The 18548-nt window shown below is 36.4% G+C and overlaps 4 protein-coding genes across 9 annotated transcripts; 2 read left to right on the top strand and 2 right to left on the bottom strand.

Moving 5' to 3' along the window:
* Positions 1 to 569: 569 nt before the first annotated feature.
* LOC116132967 (ribonuclease E/G-like protein, chloroplastic) lies at positions 570 to 8986 on the top strand. Of its 4 annotated transcripts, none has more exons than XM_031418636.1 (14): positions 570 to 948; positions 1911 to 2017; positions 2245 to 2432; positions 2866 to 3112; positions 3201 to 4327; positions 4425 to 4742; positions 4891 to 4932; positions 5417 to 5541; positions 6175 to 6322; positions 6825 to 6897; positions 7503 to 7615; positions 7881 to 8000; positions 8118 to 8273; positions 8602 to 8986. In XM_031418636.1, exons 1-14 carry the CDS (start codon positions 578 to 580, stop codon positions 8779 to 8781), a joined length of 3315 nt encoding a protein of 1104 aa, XP_031274496.1. In that variant the 5' UTR covers positions 570 to 577; the 3' UTR covers positions 8782 to 8986. The 4 variants fall into 4 exon arrangements, with proteins under 4 accessions (XP_031274496.1, XP_031274497.1, XP_031274499.1 ...); XM_031418637.1 differs by having other exon boundaries at positions 1914 to 2017; XM_031418639.1 differs by lacking the exons at positions 7503 to 7615; positions 7881 to 8000; positions 8118 to 8273; positions 8602 to 8986 and adding an exon at positions 7052 to 7133.
* A 1385-nt stretch (positions 8987 to 10371) lies between these two features.
* LOC116132974 (ribonuclease E/G-like protein, chloroplastic) lies at positions 10372 to 12980 on the top strand. 3 transcript variants are annotated; one of them, XM_031418649.1, is made up of 6 exons: positions 10384 to 10423; positions 10578 to 10667; positions 11029 to 11141; positions 11407 to 11526; positions 11644 to 11799; positions 12128 to 12980. In XM_031418649.1, the coding sequence occupies exons 3-6, from the start codon at positions 11085 to 11087 to the stop codon at positions 12305 to 12307; spliced, it is 513 nt and encodes a 170-aa protein (XP_031274509.1). In that variant the 5' UTR covers positions 10384 to 10423; positions 10578 to 10667; positions 11029 to 11084; the 3' UTR covers positions 12308 to 12980. The 3 variants fall into 3 exon arrangements, with proteins under 3 accessions (XP_031274507.1, XP_031274509.1, XP_031274508.1); XM_031418647.1 differs by lacking the exon at positions 10578 to 10667 and having other exon boundaries at positions 10372 to 10423; XM_031418648.1 differs by lacking the exons at positions 10384 to 10423; positions 10578 to 10667 and adding an exon at positions 10688 to 10925.
* Positions 12981 to 13686: 706 nt separating this feature from the next.
* On the bottom strand, positions 13687 to 16094 carry LOC116132963. The gene has a single exon (XM_031418631.1). The coding sequence runs from the start codon at positions 15656 to 15658 to the stop codon at positions 13967 to 13969; it is 1692 nt and encodes a 563-aa protein (XP_031274491.1). The 5' UTR covers positions 15659 to 16094; the 3' UTR covers positions 13687 to 13966.
* Positions 16095 to 16707: 613 nt separating this feature from the next.
* On the bottom strand, positions 16708 to 18175 carry LOC116132943 (U-box domain-containing protein 10). Its single transcript, XM_031418614.1, has 2 exons — positions 18146 to 18175; positions 16708 to 18032 (listed from the first exon to the last, which is right to left on the bottom strand). Exons 1-2 carry the CDS (start codon positions 18173 to 18175, stop codon positions 17163 to 17165), a joined length of 900 nt encoding a protein of 299 aa, XP_031274474.1. The 3' UTR covers positions 16708 to 17162.
* Between the last annotated feature and the right edge of the window lie 373 nt (positions 18176 to 18548).

An 18548-nucleotide genomic window follows, 5' to 3' on the forward strand; every position in this document is an offset into this window, starting at 1 on the left:
CGTATAATTAAAAAGCCCATGTGGTCCATAAACAAAGAGGGCTACGCCATTAGATGCCCAAACGAACAAGGTATTCAAGTTTATTAGGTTATCTGGAGCTTGCAGGTTTTGTACACAAACTGATTGTAATATAACTTGTATCACTTGATTTATTAGTAGTCCCCATACCCATTAACAATTTCTCTTAAGGCCAGAAATGTGCTATGGAATTGGGAACCTACGGATGCCAAATTGCTTGCACAATTGCAGCTTCACAAATCAACAAGACAATAATATACATCTCCACTAGAGTTAATATCTATTTATATCACACAATTTTCATCTTTAAATAATATATTTTCAACATAATTATATCAACTATCAAATCATCTTATCATCTATATCGATATCACAAAGTATATATCATAAAAAAAAAAAATATTGAGATAATGGGATTTTTATGAAAAAATTTGGACTCATCAAGAGAATTCTTGAATTTGATGTTGCATGAAAAATTATCAAGTAGAATAATAGAATAAAGAAAAAGGTAGACACCACTAGGTTGTAAAATGGAGATTCGGATGAAAGAGATTTGAAGATGGAAACCCAGTATTTATCTGGCGGGTTGAGACCCGGTACCCGGCCCCTTGCTATGAAGCGCCACACTAGGCGCCAAGGGCGAGCAAAACAAAATTTATCTTCTTTCTCACAAACCCACCTATCTTCTATCCAAACCTTCCCACTCAGTCTCGAGCTCAAGCTCAACCCATCAAATGACTCTCCCGCCTCAAATTTACCAACCAAGAAGGAATTACCCTTGATGGCTTTGCTACTTCTTCACTCTCCCTACACCACTGAACTCCATCCCACCCTCATGGATGTCCCCGACCTTCGCCCTAAACCCCACCATCTCCTCTCTGCCCGCAACCCTACTTCCCTTCTCGCCTCTTGTAACAACTTCCTTTCTCCGTAAGTTTACTACTTTTAAAGTTTCTTTATTTCTTCTTTTTATTCAGTTTTATGTTTGAAAGTTAGAATTTTGAGTAGCTTTAGGTGTTAATTGGAAGGATGGTGATTATAATTTATAAGTATGGTTTGCCTGTTCCATTGTATAAGGAATTATAATCTCGTGGGTACGAAAAGAAGGGTTCATAAATCAATGCATTATTGTGTTAACTTGTCTTTAAATCTGTGTATGATATCTAGTATGTTTGAATAGAATTGCTCACTTAGCATTTTTTTTTTTTTTTTACTCCATCTTTTTTGTTTTGTGATCACTTAATTTAGTCAGATGCGATAAAGACATTAAGTGGTGGTGGTTCTGCTGAAGTTGGATACTGGGAGGGGTGTTGTGCATATAGTTTTCGTAGTTAAGCAATTTTTGCATCGAGAAGCTGCTCTTAAGATAGAATTTGTGCTCTTGCATTTGTCAGCTTGAAACTTGACCATTTTGCAAGGCTATGACACCTAAATTGATTGTATGTGTAAAGTGAATTGGGCTAATATATGCAACATGGAATGAAAGTACCCCATTCAATATATTTAGATTTCAAAGACTAAATCATTTCCTTTAATTGATGTAATGTATATTTCCAATAGTTTTGAGCATAAATCACTGGACAAATGGAAATAATAATTTATATTTAAAAATCAGGAAATTTCTCCTTGTAGAATGCAGAAGTGCCAATAAATTCATAAAGACATGATGATTGTGATGATTTACTGGTAGTAGTTCTGGAATCTTATTCTCTTTTGGCTGGAGAATTATTTCAAAGTTCTTGATTCAAGTAGAAAGACTGAGAACAACACTCTGCATATGATGGAAATTTGTCAAATGGCAATAACTTGGGTTGATATATTCATTAATGTAGTCTTACCATCTTGACTACTTCTTTGTCTCAACAAAGCACTAATATGTTCTACAATTGAAGCAGGATTTTATGCCATCACATAACTCTAAAGAATATGTCGAGATTCACATTTTGTGTCAAGAAACATGATTCTCTCGTAAGAGCCCCACTTAAGTCCACAAAGCAAGGTATGTCAATACTTCATCTTCGCTGGGAGAATTAGTATATCGTTAATTTAATATCGTTAATTTAATCTTATAAAAAAGAAAAAGAAAAATTCAATTATATTGTTAAATTAAAGGGATACTCTTACTTTTCTGTAAGACAGTAGTGCTTGACATACTATTCCTTTCAGGATATACTTTTCTAATTTGTTTTTTTTTTTTTTTTTTTTCGTTTTCAAATGGCTGCTCAGGCCAGTCAACTAGTACTTTCACTTTGAAAGGATCATGTGAGGTAGTCTGGACTATAGAGGCTGATTTGGCTGCCGGTCAGCGTCTGTACATTACTGGGGATCCCAGTGTCTTAGGCTGCTGGGAACCAGATATGGCTGTCTTGATGTATCCCACTGAGCATGAACATTTATGGAAGGCTGAAGTCAAGGTAATTTACCCAGCTCTGAATCATGAAGAAAGTTGTGTGTTAACAAACTTTCAAACATAAAGTGATATCAACTGTATAATTATTTGATATCTGTAGTTCTTCTGCTGTAATTCATGGCACATTTCTCATTGGATCCGAAATTACTGTCTGTAAGGTGGTCTAGTTAACCTTGATAGATCTTTGGAGAAACTAAATGTTTACACATTACTGAGTCAATATAATGTCTTCTGAACTATCTGAACCAATGCTGGTGTTTCTGGCTCTCTTTCTTTCAAAGGAATTTCAGGACAAGAATTTATCTCTAATAAAATAAGTAACTGTATGCTGAGTCTTACCCTCTCACATGGAAATAAATGAGATCCTTTAACAAATGTCAAAAATGTCATTCATAATTCATTATGAAGTTGCCTGATCACCATTCTACTTTTGCCAGATAGCTTGTGGTGTTAGTTTCAAGTACAATTATTTCTTAAGAGGAGAAGCGCATGATTCACATGACATCATTTGGAGAGGTGGACCTGAATTTTCTTTATTAGTGCCTGTCAAACAAAATAGAAAAATTGTAGTTAGAGATTCATGGATTAGGTTTAACACCAAAAAGTCTCCAATTTATGCGTGGGGTTCTTGGATAGAGGAGACTTATCTTCCTGTAAATCCTTCAATCTCAGCTCCAGCAAGAGGTAATATCTCTATCTTGGCAATCTTCTACATAAAACTTCCCTGCTTAAAATGTTTCTGAACACTTAAATGCTTCCAGTGGTTTGACAGATGATGAGATTGTAAAACATCTTGAAAGTGATTCAAATGGGTCAAAGTTGTTCATGAATGATATCACACTTGAGGATCAATTGTATGCTGATGATGAGGTTACGGTTACTGCTGCAAATGATGATTCAAATTCTGATACAGCTTTTTTTGAAAGAGACCAGCCTGTTGAGGAACCTTGGTTACTCGAATCATCTCTGGTCTTCCTTGCATATAAAAATAAGATAAAGCCTGACATGTCGAACAGAGATGAGAGTGCGAAAGATGAGGTGACAGTATCAGATACTAATAATCAGAATTATCTAATTACTGACAATTTGTTGTCTCAAGAAGGGAATTTAAAATCAAAGGAGGATCCAATTTCGACTGTTATACTGATTAATTCTTCAATATGTACCATGCAAAGGATTGCTGTATTGGAAGATGGGAAGTTGGTTGAATTGTTACTGGAACCTGTTAAAAGCAATGTGCAGTGTGATAGTGTATATCTAGGGGTAGTCACAAAACTTGTTCCCCATATGGGTGGTGCCTTTGTAAATATTGGAAACTCTAGACCTTCTCTCATGGACATTAAGCAGAACAGAGAACCATTCATCTTCCCTCCATTTCGTCATAGGACTAAGAAAGGACAAGTTAATGGTTCTGTGTCTGGAACTCTTGAAGAACATCCAGCAACCAGTGGGGACAGCCACACATCTCTCAATATTAAAGTCATTGATGATGTTGCAGAAGCCAACTCTCAGGATGATTCAGTACAATTTTTGCACAACGAAGATGAGGAACCTGAAATTGATGATGACTTTGATGTTTCAGAGGTTCTTAAGAATGTGAATGGTAGTATACATGATTTTGGTGAAGCAGAAGCTGATTTTGAGGACTTTTTAGATGGAGATCACCATCTTGATGGTGAAGCTATGAATGGTCCCTACCCTATGAAATCAAAAGGTTCTAATGACACTGAAGTGTCTCATACCCTGGATATGAAAGATTCTAAGCAAGTATCAACTAAGCAAAATAAGTGGGGGCAAGTTCAAAAAGGAACCAAAGTAATTGTACAAGTTGTCAAAGAGGGTTTGGGTACAAAAGGCCCAACTTTGACTGCTTATCCAAGATTAAGAAGTAGATTCTGGGTATGTTCAATCTTGCATTCTGTAATAATTAAAATCTCCCTCTCAGTTGCTGGTTAATCCTTATCTTATTTTCTTAAATAATTTTCCCTGCTTGCAGATACTAATTACTCATTGTGATAGAATTGGTGTCTCAAAAAAAATAACTGGTGTCGAGCGAACGCGCTTGAAAGTCATTGCAAAAACTCTGCAGCCTCAGGGTTTTGGTGTGACTGTAAGAACTGTTGCTGCTGGCCATTCTTTAGAGGAATTGCAGAAGGACTTGGAAGGATTGCTTTCAACGTGGAAAAGTATAATGGAGCATGCAAAATCAGCTGCTCTTGCAGCAGATGAAGGCGTGGAAGGGGCCATTCCTGTTATACTGCATAGGGCAATGGGTCAAACCCTCTCTGTTGTCCAAGATTATTTTAATGAAAAGGTTCATTAAAGACATTTATTCTAACTCTATCTCCCATTTTCTGTGCCTTTTTTCTCGTCTTCTATTAATTTCCACAAAAAATTCACATGATGATCTAACACTAAAAAATTACCTACTAATTTTGTTTATTTTATATAATTTACTTCAGGTTAAGGAGATGGTGGTTGATTCTCCGAGAACATATCATGAGGTATTGCAACAGTTAACTGTCAGCAGATTATGCCTTTGAACAAAAAGGCAATGGTAGTGTGTGAATTTGTTTGTCCATTTCTGAAGAGGCTGAATTCAAACGATTATAAGCATATTAATATGATAAAACCTTAAATGTAGGCATATTGGTGCGAAGTTGCTAATGGTAATTATGCTTGTTTGTTAGATTAGTAGCTGAGAAGTTATGGTAATAGACTCAGACACGTCTACTTGTTATTTTTTTTTTCTTCTGGTAGCTCTTCTATACTTTGGTTGGAAAAGTTATTAAGTAGTTGGATTTGACTAAGAAGTAAAAAAAACCTTAATCAGTTTACTTGGTATCTGAAATATCATTTGAATGCTATAAATTATAAGAATGTCTCTAACTTTCCAAAGGTTAAAAACATAAAGTTGGGAACCTCATATTCTTCTTCCCATGAATATCAACAAATGTAAATTTATTTTTCTATGTTTTTTTTTTCCAGGTTACCAATTACCTTCAGGATATCGCTCCTGATCTTTGTGATCGGGTTGAGTTATATGATAAGAGAATTCCCCTCTTTGATAAATTTAACATTGAAGAAGAGATTGATAATATGCTTAGCAAAAGGTGAGCAGTGGGTATTGTTTATTTTTCAGTTGTCTCATTATGCAGAAGAGAACTGTTAATAAACTGCTTGTTTTATAAACAGTACTCTGGATCTCTTGTACCCCTTGTACCCTATTGACTTAAGTTTTTTCAAAATTATCATAAACAACAGAGCAAGCAGAGGTCATCAATTTGAGGCAACTGAACATCAGTTTAAGAGATAAAAAGCTGTTAAATAAAACATTTTAGGTTTCAGCAAAGCCACACTAATTCTGATAATCTGATTAGAAAATAGACAATCAATTTTGTTGGTTTCAGTCTTCTGTAAGTATGCATCTCTTAGAATTCAGTGGGCCTTTTTTTTAAAGCTTAAATGGTGCTACTTAGATTAAACTTTCTCACAAGTCCTTAAAAGTGGAAGTGATTTGAGAAATGTGGGATTTAGTAAGTACTAGAAGGGGAGTTGAACTTGTCATAACCAAGTAAAATCAATTGCTTCCCTGAAATTGTAGAATATTTCCAGAAGTCATTTTTTTTCTACTTGGGATTTATGGATTTAAAGTTTGACTATTTCTGTTCAAACTATTTCTGTTCAAGTTCTTAAGGATATTTATCATAATTTTTATTGATGTCAACTGCATTTCTTGGCTTTAGGGTCCCACTACCTAATGGAGGTTCTCTGGTGATTGAGCAAACTGAGGCATTAGTCTCTATTGATGTCAATGGGGGACATGGGATGTTTGGTCATGAGACATCAAAAGAGAAAGCTATTTTAGATGTCAACCTGGCGGCGGCAAAACAAGTATGTTCACTGGAATTTTATTTGTTTAACAAACTTGCACAGAAAAGATACTAGATTATGAATTCCCAAGTTGGCATTTCTGCTATTCCAGTCCATCTGGTTACTGTTTCATAGATATTAAGAGTACATTTACCTGATACTGTTTTTGTTCCTTTGTTTTATACAAATTTTAACATTTCACATAATGAGATTCAGGTTGGTAATGCTTTTCCATTGTGATTGCATATTGCAGTATGCAATAACTGAACACTGTAAATTCTATCTTTTGATCATCCTGACACTAAACATGAGCAACCAAGTTAGCATTGAGCTTTAAGTAGTTAATTGCAGTCAGTTAGAAGGTCTTAAAGGAAAGGTTAATAAGAAGAATAGCTTTTTTAACAAATTTTATTTATCAAACAAACTCTTTTTTTAAATCTGTAAAGTTTGGGTTAATTATCTGGTTACTGTCTATTCCACTATTAAAACTTGTAGATTGTTAATTTCATATTGTACATTTCAGATTGCGAGGGAGTTGCGGCTAAGGGATATTGGTGGCATCATTGTCGTAGATTTTATTGATATGGCAGATGACTGTGAGTTCCTTTCCTAGAATTATTCATAGGCGGGGACTTCTTTTTTTTCCCTTTGTTATTGTACAAGAGAGAAATTTTAATCTAGTTTCTGCTGTATCTGACTTTTGTCTATCTTATCTTGAAAATTGGCTTAATCCTCATTCTTGTATGTCAGTTAAAACTCAGTAGTGTTTTATAAACAAAGGAGGTACACTATTAGTTGCTCTGCTGGTGAGTTGGATGGAGGTTCTAACACAAACATAAGGTTAGGATGACTTGAGCTTTAGCACCCACACAATTAACAAGACAAACAAACATGTTTTATGTAATATATGTTTGGCACAAAGACATGTTTGGGGTTGCTCTATCATCTTTACATAACTGCAGTCTTAGGTTCCTTCCTTGGATAGGTCTACCTGACTAGTGGAGTGAGGCAATGAACCTTACCATGAGAGCTTTTGAAGCAGTTTGAAGGAACTATACTGTACAGTTGTTGAACCAACACTTGGGAGATTCCCTGGTGGTATAAAATATATAAATGAGCACTTAAAAAGAGGAGTATCATTCTTGCTGCTCAACATTTACTACCAACTTACTAATATTCTTTTTGGCTCTCTATGTTTCAGCAAATAAGAGACTGGTCTACGAAGAAGTTAAGAAAGCAGTTGAGAGAGATCGTTCAATGGTGAAAGTCTCTGAATTGTCTAGGCATGGAATTATGGAAATAACAAGGAAGAGGGTATGTTATCTGATGATCATATTCTCTTTGCTATCATTTCTGTAAAATTTTCTTGGGGGGACCCAAAATGCCAATTGAAAGATATGTTACTAAACCTTGGCGAAATACACATCTATAACTTGCAGTATGGAAATATCTGTATTGGGATATGTTAATATACAAACTAAAGTATTGAAAACTTTATAGCAAATTGTATGTGGCACAATACTAGTTAGAATTATACTCGATTTCATTTCATATCAACTTATGGCACTATGTTGGACAGGTTCGACCGAGTGTGACATTTATGATTAGTGAACCATGCACTTGCTGTCATGGTACTGGAAGAGTTGAAGCTTTAGAGACCTCATTCTCAAAAATTGAACAAGAAATTTGCAGATTGCTTGTATGTGAAATTTTTTAATATCAAGTTATGTTTTGCTTTACTGTCATACTGATCAGTCCACCTGTTTTGGTGTAACTACCATCAACATTAACTTACTGCTATTTTCCTCTTTACCAGGCAACAACGCAACATAAAGCAGACCCTGAAAACCCAAAGTCCTGGCCAAGATTTATTCTGAGGATTGATCATCACATGTGTAACTATTTAACTTCTGGGAAGAGGACAAAACTTGCAGTCTTAAGTAGTTCCCTCAAAGTTTGGCTCCTTCTGAAGGTAGAATATATGAGCAAGTATAATTTCTGGATTTATAGTTTAGAATGTTTTCACGTTGAATTGGAATAGCAGCAATGTATAATTCCACTGGCAGTATCCTGTCTTCTATATTTCCTATGAGTTATTTCCTGAGTAGTCTTGATAATTTAAGCAAAAAACAGTTCATATATACTTGTCTATATGCTTAGTGTAGATTAAGTGTGTGCTCTCTCAGCAGATGTTCATTTGCTTGTAGCTGAAATAATTGTCTTGATGATTAGTTCATTTCTATTAAATGTTGTACAATTTGCAGTGCTAATAACTAATCGATTGAATTTTATCACATCAGGTGGCTAGAGGTTTCAGCAGGGGAGCGTTTGAAGTGAAACCATTTACAGATGACAAGTCAAGTGAAAGTCAGCATCAAGTGGCCATTTCATTGTTACGACCAGCAGAGGCCAGTACCAAAAAAAACAGCAAAAAAGTGACTCTTGTTCCAATCAAAAAGTTGAAAGCTGGCAGAAAATGATATGAAAGAAAACAGATTTACTTTTGTTCCCTGTAAAGTAGAAATTGTATTCATTTATCTATAGTGGGGAAAGGAGGGTGCAGGAAGAAGCAAATGCATCAGTTTCATCATAAAGTAACGGGTTTCATTGATCAAGCACAAAGGAGAAAGTACTTAATCCATGAGAAGCCAAGAAGGCACGTGATCGAGAGTGCAAAAATGTGCAGACAAAGATAAAGCCACTTTGATCAGACTGAGATAGTAGGTGAGGCACAGCCACTATCAAACTTCACCTTGATGCCTTTGTATGCAGAAAGTTGAAATGGTTGGTACACTAGGGCTAGGCCATGCAATTTTGTTGTTGGGAAGAATGTTGATGGAAATCGTTTGAAAAGCTAGTGTAGAGTCACTTATTGTTTGTCGGCAGTTACAAACAATAATTGGCTGCTTCAATTTCTATTTAAAGGATCAACATCTCAAGCTCCTATAACTTTATAGTATTCTATTTGTAGGACCTAGTCGCAAAAACATTTTAGGTTTCAGCAAAGCCACACTAATTCTGATAATCTGATTAGAAAATAGACAATCAATTTTGTTGGTTTCTGTGTTCTGTAAGTATGCATCTCTTAGAATTCAGTGGGCCTTTTTTTTAAAGCTTAAATGGTGCTACTTAGATTAAACTTTCTCAAAAGTCCTTAAAAGTGGAAGTGATTTGAGAAATGTGGGATTTAGTAAGTACTAGAAGGGGAGTTGAACTTGTCATAACCAAGTAAAATCAATTGCTTCCCTGAAATTGTAGAATATTTCCAGAAGTTATTTTTTTCTACTTGGGATTTATGGATTTAAAGTTTGACTATTTCTGTTCAAACTATTTCTGTTCAAGTTCTTAAGGATATTTATCATAATTTTTATTGATGTCAACTGCATTTCTTGGCTTTAGGGTCCCACTACCTAATGGAGGTTCTCTGGTGATTGAGCAAACTGAGGCATTAGTCTCTATTGATGTCAATGGGGGACATGGGATGTTTGGTCATGAGACATCAAAAGAGAAAGCTATTTTAGATGTCAACCTGGCGGCGGCAAAACAAGTATGTTCACTGGAATTTTATTTGTTTAACAAACTTGCACAGAAAAGATACTAGATTATGAATTCCCAAGTTGGCATTTCTGCTATTCCAGCCCATCTGGTTACTGTTTCATAGATATTAAGAGTACATTTACCAGATACTGTTTTTGTTCCTTTGTTTTATACAAATTTTAACATTTCACATAATGAGATTCAGGTTGGTAATGCTTTTCCATTGTGATTGCATATTGCAGTATGCAATAACTGAACACTGTAAATTCTATCTTTTGATCATCCCGACACTAAACATGAGCAACCAAGTTAGCATTGAGCTTTAAGTAGTTAATTGCAGTCAGTTAGAAGGTCTTAAAGGAAAGGTTAATAAGAAGAATAGCTTTTTTAACAAATTTTATTTATCAAACAAACTCTTTTTTTAAATCTGTAAAGTTTGGGTTAATTATCTGGTTACTGTCTATTCCACTATTAAAACTTGTAGATTGTTAATTTCATATTGTACATTTCAGATTGCGAGGGAGTTACGGCTAAGGGATATTGGTGGCATCATTGTCGTAGATTTTATTGATATGGCAGATGACTGTGAGTTTCTTTCCTAGAATTATTCATAGACGGGGACTTCTTGTTTTTCCCTTTGTTATTGTACAAGAGAGAAATTTTAATCTAGTTTCTGCTGTCTCTTATTTTTGTCTATCTTATCTTGAAAATTGGCTTAATCCTCATTCTTGTATGTCAGTTAAAACTCAGTAGTGTTTTATAAACAAAGGAGGTACACTATTAGTTGCTCTGCTGGTGAGTAGGATGGAGGTTCTAACACAAACATAAGGTTAGGATGACTTGAGCTTTAGCACCCACACAATTAACAAGACAAACAAACATGTTTTATGTAATATATGTTTGGCACAAAGACATGTTTGGGGTTGCTCTATCATCTTTACATAACTGCAGTCTTAGGTTCCTTCCTTGGATAGGTCTACCTGACTAGTGGAGTGAGGCAATGAACCTTACCATGAGAGCTTTTGAAGCAGTTTGAAGGAACTATACTGTACAGTTGTTGAACCAACACTTGGGAGATTCCCTGGTGGTATAAAATATATAAATGAGCACTTAAAAAGAGGAGTATCATTCTTGCTGCTCAACATTTACTACCAACTTACTAATATTCTTTTTGGCTCTCTATGTTTCAGCAAATAAGAGACTGGTCTACGAAGAAGTTAAGAAAGCAGTTGAGAGAGATCGGTCAATGGTGAAAGTCTCTGAATTGTCTAGGCATGGAATTATGGAAATAACAAGGAAGAGGGTATGTTATCTGATGATCATATTCTCTTTGCTATCATTTCTGTAAAATTTTCTTGGGGGGACCCAAAATGCCAATTGAAAGATATGTTACTAAACCTTGGCGAAATACACATCTATAACTTGCAGTATGGAAATATCTGTAGTGGGATATGTTAATATACAAACTAAAGTATTGAAAACTTTATAGCAAATTGTATGTGGCACAATACTAGTTAGAATTATACTCTATTTCATTTCATATCAACTTATGGCACTATGTTGGACAGGTTCGACCAAGTGTGACATTTATGATTAGTGAACCATGCACTTGCTGTCATGGTACTGGAAGAGTTGAAGCTTTAGAGACCTCATTCTCAAAAATTGAACAAGAAATTTGCAGATTGCTTGTATGTGAAATTTTTTAATATCAAGTTATGTTTTGCTTTACTGTCATACTGATCAGTCCACCTGTTTTGGTGTAACTACCATCAACATTAACTTACTGCTATTTTCCTCTTTACCAGGCAACAACGCAACATAAAGCAGACCCTGAAAACCCAAAGTCCTGGCCAAGATTTATTCTGAGGATTGATCATCACATGTGTAACTATTTAACTTCTGGGAAGAGGACAAAACTTGCAGTCTTAAGTAGTTCCCTCAAAGTTTGGCTCCTTCTGAAGGTAGAATATATGAGCAAGTATAATTTCTGGATTTATAGTTTAGAATGTTTTCACGTTGAATTGGAATAGCAGCAATGTATAATTCCAGTGACAGCATCCTGTCTTCTATATTTCCTATGAGTTATTTCCTGAGTAGTCTTGATAATTTAAGCAAAAAACAGTTCATATATAATTGTCTATATGCTTAGTATAGATTAAGTGTGTGCTCTCTCAGCAGATGTTCATTTGCTTGTAGCTGAAATAATTGTCTGGATGATTAGTTCATTTCTATTAAATGTTGTACAATTTGCAGTGCTAATAACTAATCGATTGAATTTTATCACATCAGGTGGCTAGAGGTTTCAGCAGGGGAGCGTTTGAAGTGAAACCATTTACAGATGACAAGTCAAGTGAAAGTCAGCATCAAGTGGCCATTTCATTGTTACGACCAGCAGAGGCCAGTACCAAAAAAAACAGCAAAAAAGTGACTCTTGTTCCAATCAAAAAGTTGAAAGCTGGCAGAAAATGATATGAAAGAAAACAGATTTACTTTTGTTCCCTGTAAAGTAGAAATTGTATTCATTTATCTATAGTGGGGAAAGGAGGGTGCAGGAAGAAGCAAATGCATCAGTTTCATCATAAAGTAACGGGTTTCATTGATCAAGCACAAAGGAGAAAGTACTTAATCCATGAGAAGCCAAGAAGGCACGTGATCGAGAGTGCAAAAATGTGCAGACAAAGAGAAAGCCACTTTGATCAGACTGAGATAGTAGGTGAGGAACAGCCACTATCAAACTTCACCTTGATGCCTTTGTATGCAGAAAGTTGAAATGTTTGGTACACTACGGCTAGGCCATGCAATTTTGTTGTTGGGAAGAATGTTGATGGAAATCGTTTGAAAAGCTAGTGTAGAGTCACACTTATTGTTTGTCGGCAGTTACAAACAATAATTGGCTTGTTCAATTTCTATTTAAAGGATCAACATCTCAAGCTCCTATAAGTTCATAGTATTCTATTTGTAGGACCTAGTCGCCGTCATGCTTTGTCCTCAGGGTCAAAGCTTTTATAAATAGAGCAATGTTATGTTTACAATTGAGTTCTACAAACAAACAAAAAACAAAAGATAGAAGTCATTTTAATCATTTAGCAATTTAGCAAATGGACTTATAAATCCGGATCATCCAAATTGGATGTTGGAACTCCTTCTGTGAGCAAATTGGTCGATGGTTAACACCCACAATAAAGGCATGCCCGTTTTCTTTTAATTATGTATAAATTATATTTTCTTTATTGAAAGTTGGTACAACTTAGAAAAATCTTTGGAAAAAACACACAGAGCGTGTGTGTGTGTGATGCGGATAATATTTAGGGTTTAGGCGTGGATGCAATGATGCAGATAATATTTAGGGTTTAGGTGTGGGCGCAGTTTCTTATGAAAGTACGCAGTCATGTCAAATGTCATGATTCACGCATGGATTTCAACCCCCTTGAATGAAAGCCACAAAACCGGACTCCGAATAAACTAGAAACTATGAAGATGAAAATATAGTTTCGGCTTTAATCTTGAAATGGTTTGCGTAACACTGCAATACAGCAAGTACCTTCTATAGGCTATCTCTTAAGCACCTTTGACCATTGTTAATGATTTTGATTCTTCTTTCCCAGGCATCATGACTCATCTTTTCTACTCTAAGCCTCGGGACAGATGTTGAATGAGTCATGATTCCTTATTGATTCTGGTGTTTTCGGATCGGAACAATAGGATGGAGTGCTATTAAACTACTTCGAATGAGTTTTTTACAGTTTAACAACGTAAATGAAAAGCACAGCAGGCCTCTTGCTCTTGTATTGCTGCTCAAACATAAACTGCTAGTTGACTACATAAATTAATGAACAACATTGAGAGTCTTGAGTTCAACAAGGTCCATCTTATGAAATATGACGAAAAAACAATAAAGTTCGATATGGCTGCATACATAGAGAAGAGAATATAACATAAACCCCATAACAACTTGAAAGGATCCCGTGTGATGAAACATTGATTGTTGATATTCTACAAGTTAAGAACTCAAAATACTACCAAATAAAGATTGCAGTTTCTGGAAAGTGATAAAAGACGATAACTAGAAGTACATGTGGATATAACCCAATTTAGAAACACAAGATTTGAAACTTCATGTTGTAAGGATTAACTGGATGCAGCACTGCAGGTATTAATACCATCCTTGCAGTCATTGGTGAGATCATTAAAAGTTTCTATCTGTTTTTTCCCTCTCAAGAATACCTCTGTATCGACAGATGCCCTCATGTAGCCATCAAATTCAACTGCAACGCCTTTGTTAAGCTTTGTTGTCTCAGAATACCACTCGCTGTTCTCATCCCAGAGATCCTTGTACTCATCAAGAAAATGGGTGGTATACTTGTCTTTCAATGGGTCAAAGAAGGATGTCTCAGGTTCATTTGTTGCAATATAAACATTCCTTCCATCTTCAATCTTGTCTGCTAGGGTTGACAGAAGAGCATCAGGTGAAGTATCTGTTGCAAGGTTAGGCCAGAGCTCCTTGTTCCCAGCCTTCTCCCCTCTCTCTATGTGAACTGAATCATAATCCCAGTTCAACCTTGAAGCAATTGCAGAAACTATATCCATCAACCTTCTCGACTTCCAAAGCAGATGCCATGGCCTCTGAACAACAGATTCTGTCTCTCCTTCGCACACCCTGTACCAGTAATTATCTGGTTCAACAGATCCAAATTTTCTCATAATCAAAGAATCCTTCACCTCAGAAAGCTTCATTGGTGTGACCCGAACATCCTCCACAAGGTTAAGACTCAAACCATCTTTCTTGTGCCAGTGATTCCAATCTGACCAGAACTGTTCCTTGTCCAACACAGATGCTGCCTCCTTCAAATGCTCGAAGTCAAAGTAGAACCTGAAATCTTTCCCTTCCTCATCTTGCTTCGATGAAGTATACATAGAATTCAAACAAATGGTCAAATCCATAACCAATGTTCGGTTCAAGTACTGTGCTTCACCCAAAGCACACAAGAAACTCCACAAGTAATGATTCATGCTCTTGCACCTATCCCCACCATCCATATATATCAAGTATTTCAAACGACTAAACGACTTCTCTGACTCAACCACAGGGAGTGTATCATTAACAGCTTCCCCAACAACTAACAAGCCAGGGGTTTCCTTTGTTGGTGCCTTCTCAAACCCAGGCCTCTTCTTCTTCTTCCTACCATTCACACCTGAATGATAATCCCCAATACTCACCACACTAAGAGTACAATTTTCCCTAGCAATCACAAACCGCCTATAATCTTTATAAAATGCAGCAGTCTTCCCTTCCTTGGGCCTGAACCGCCATGCCATATCGCAATTATTATCCCCATCCCCACGAACAGCCTTCCCAAACCGGTAAAAATGTATATCCTTAAAATGATCAATAGCTTTTCTCATCAATAAATGAAACACTTCCGGGTCAGTACAATCAATAGGACTATCTGCATTACCCTCGCAATTAGTCCCCGTCTCAGCCTGTAAACCGTTGCCCGAATTGTCATTCTCAACATCAGTCATATTAATAAATGTGGAAACCATAGTTTGGTTGGGCTTCATGAAATCCTCACCGGTTTTAACAACAGTGTCATCAGATTTAAAAGTGGCATTTGAAGTTGATGTCAAGAATGTGGTGATCTTCGTTGACGGGTGAAAAAGCGGGTCCTCAGGTTCATACGTGGCAGCGATAATGGTGAAGATTAAAACTCCTAACACAAACATAGCGAAGCAAAGGTTGCCTATCATAGCAAGTGCATTCTGACCTAGATTTTCAGGCCGGAAACTTCCGGTTCTTGATAGAGGAGACCGACCCAACATTGTTCCTGAACCCGAAACTCCTACCCTTAACTAAATCTAGCAACTAGAACTCCAACAAAATATACCCAGGTAACAAAATTGCAAAGCAAATGCCTTTTAGATCTGGGAATCACAGATCTCGATATTAACAAGACAAACCAAAACAAAGAAAGATCTGAAGCTACAAGCTGATTGAAGACTTAAAACAGACAGCAATAGTAGTTTGAGGTTTCAATTTCACTTACCTTAACAAGAAGCATCAACTCATCTCTCTGTTTTTCTGTTTTGTCTCTCTCTAAGTGTGTTTACTGTTCAGTAGGTGGTTTCACTCACACTTGTGAGCTGTTACTGATTGATGGTCAAAAAGAAAGGGGAGTTGTTATGGTGAGCAGGCAGCGCATTGCGTGTATGGATTGTGATGTTTACACGTGGTCAATTGTGCTACGTTGAAGGCAGGATCTGGGATTATGGGACGATGAAACAGTAATGGGACGCCACTGCTTTTGTATTAACTAATACACCGACAGTGGCAAAATTGTAATAATCGACGTTTTTTTAGCGTGCTGTCAATAGATCTATAATATATTATATATATATATTTTACAAGATTTCAAAGATGAAGATAAACATAGGCAAGGATGATGGCACCTGTAATTTTAACCAAGTCTACTTTTGACCTTTATATTATGAATGATTTAGGGAAATGCTTTATATTTAATCACTTCAAATAGTATTTGGTGATGATTACAAGTGCTCAACACCTTTTGATTATTCAGTGTACCTCTCCCTCTCATTTCCAACAAAGATGATGTGGAAGTCTCTTTAGCATCATGGAAGTTTCCTTTTACTTCAACAACCACCCCATATAAAGTAAATAGTACGAGTGCTTCCTTTTTGGATTAGCAATCAAGAATTACCATCAGCCAGAATTGTATTAGTGGAAACAGGGAAAGAGGGACCCCAACCAATTAAAAGTCTTTGTGATTAGTCATTTAGTTTATTTCTGTACTGGGTAAAGAAGATAATGATGTTCACAAAGGCAAATACAGAAAAAACATCACAACAACATGTGTTGGAACAGTCCTCAAGACAATAAATTAACAAGAGATTCATTTAGGGACAATTTCCAGTTTCTACTCTTGTCCTAGGATCACAAGAAGCTGATTTTTTTTGTTGATGAAAGTATATTGTCATCACAACCTTAAATCTGTGCTGCCTTTCCTACAAAATTTGTGATCATAAGAAATGTACATGTGTATACCTTGGCGAGATTTTATATATACATGAACAAGGTTAAGCTTAAGATATACAACACCAGGATGAGGTCACAATATCACCTCAATTGGTAGACGTTCTAATGAAATCTAAATCAACATTTAACTCTATTCATTCTCACTCACTTGGGTGGTGAATGGTGATCCAGAAAGGGTACAAGAGATTTAACTGATTCGAGAAGACTATATATCAAATTGAAACTCCTACCCTTTTTTTCTTGTATAAAACCTTCTTGAGGCCATAGGATACATCATGTGGATGTAATCTTGGACGGTGTAGAAGATGCAGCCCTTTGCTGGATGCGTGTCATACTGAGCTCCATACTTCTTTGGACCATGTCTTGTAGTAACCTTTTAGCAGTTTCTGCAGCTTTATCTGCTCCATCAACCCGAGTAGCAATGTCATAAACAATTTTCTCCAAAACTGAAGAACTTAGTCTCTTTTCCTGAGGAGTATCTCTGAGCAAGTCCAAGAGTGTTCGAGCTCTTTCTTGGGCTTCATAGGTACCCTCTACAGTCAGTCGTAGAAGCCCTGGGATTGCACCTTCTTTCAGAATAAGTTGTCGATACTTATCCCGGCAACTCTGGCATAAAGAAAGCAGAGCTCCTACCGCATGTTCTGTGCTGACAAGGGATCCGTCTTCAACTGTCTCTACTAGGGTTAAAATCCCACCATCTGAATTTGTGATTGCTGTTTGCCCTTCTTCAGAGTTTGAAAGGATTTCAAGTAGTGCTGTAGCTTTCTCGGCAAACTTAGAATATTTCTTGCATTCTTTAAGGAGTTTGAGAAGGGGGGGAACAGCTGTAGCGTCTAGGATTGGATTGGAAGTCTCTCTGCAGGTTGAGAGATAGTGTAGCGCGGTAACTGCATCAACTCTTCCCTGAACACTTCCAGAATGGAGAATCTCTACTAGAAGAGGTGCAGCTCCTGAAGCTGCAATGGCTGGCTTGTTGGGTGCAGCCGCAGAGAGAGTTAATATAGCTGCGGCAGCTAATTCCCGTAAACTACCGTTTTGGAACTTAAGAAGGTCAACAAGCGGGGGAATGGCACCAGCTGTCACTATCTTGACCTTGTTTCTGATAAACAGGGATGGAGTGAATGAGATACAAAAGTGCACTGACTACAATCAACTAAAGAGAAAAAAGAGAGGATAATAACATAACAAAGGCAACTTCAAAAATATCACTGGAAACAAAAGAATTAAAGGAATACAAGAAAGGAAAAGTTTCAAACAGAATAAATTGTAGATTGCTCAATGCCCATGGCTTAATCAACTCAAAAACAATCCCTGGTTACAATGGAAAAACTAAATCGAAAAATCAAAAAGCATGTCCTTCATTTCAGGGGACAACGCAGAACAGAAAAATGAGGTCAGCAGGAACTAAAAATCTCAATCTAAAATGCGACACTGAACCACTTAGACATTTCCGTCCAAAGAAAATGCACACACTGGCACATAAACATTTTGGTCCTGGTCAAAAACAAATCATCCTAAAACATCATCATACAAAAATTCATTATAGCACAATAACAACATGAAATTTAGAAACCAATTCCTCACAATCAATCTTTTCATCTTTGAAAATCTCCTAGGAAACCCCATATATTCAATCTACACAAATAGTCAAGTCCATAA

The sequence above is a fragment of the Pistacia vera genome, unplaced genomic scaffold, assembly GCF_008641045.1.
Source record: "Pistacia vera cultivar Batoury unplaced genomic scaffold, PisVer_v2 Contig264, whole genome shotgun sequence".
In the NCBI taxonomy this organism is placed as follows: domain Eukaryota; kingdom Viridiplantae; phylum Streptophyta; class Magnoliopsida; order Sapindales; family Anacardiaceae; genus Pistacia; species Pistacia vera.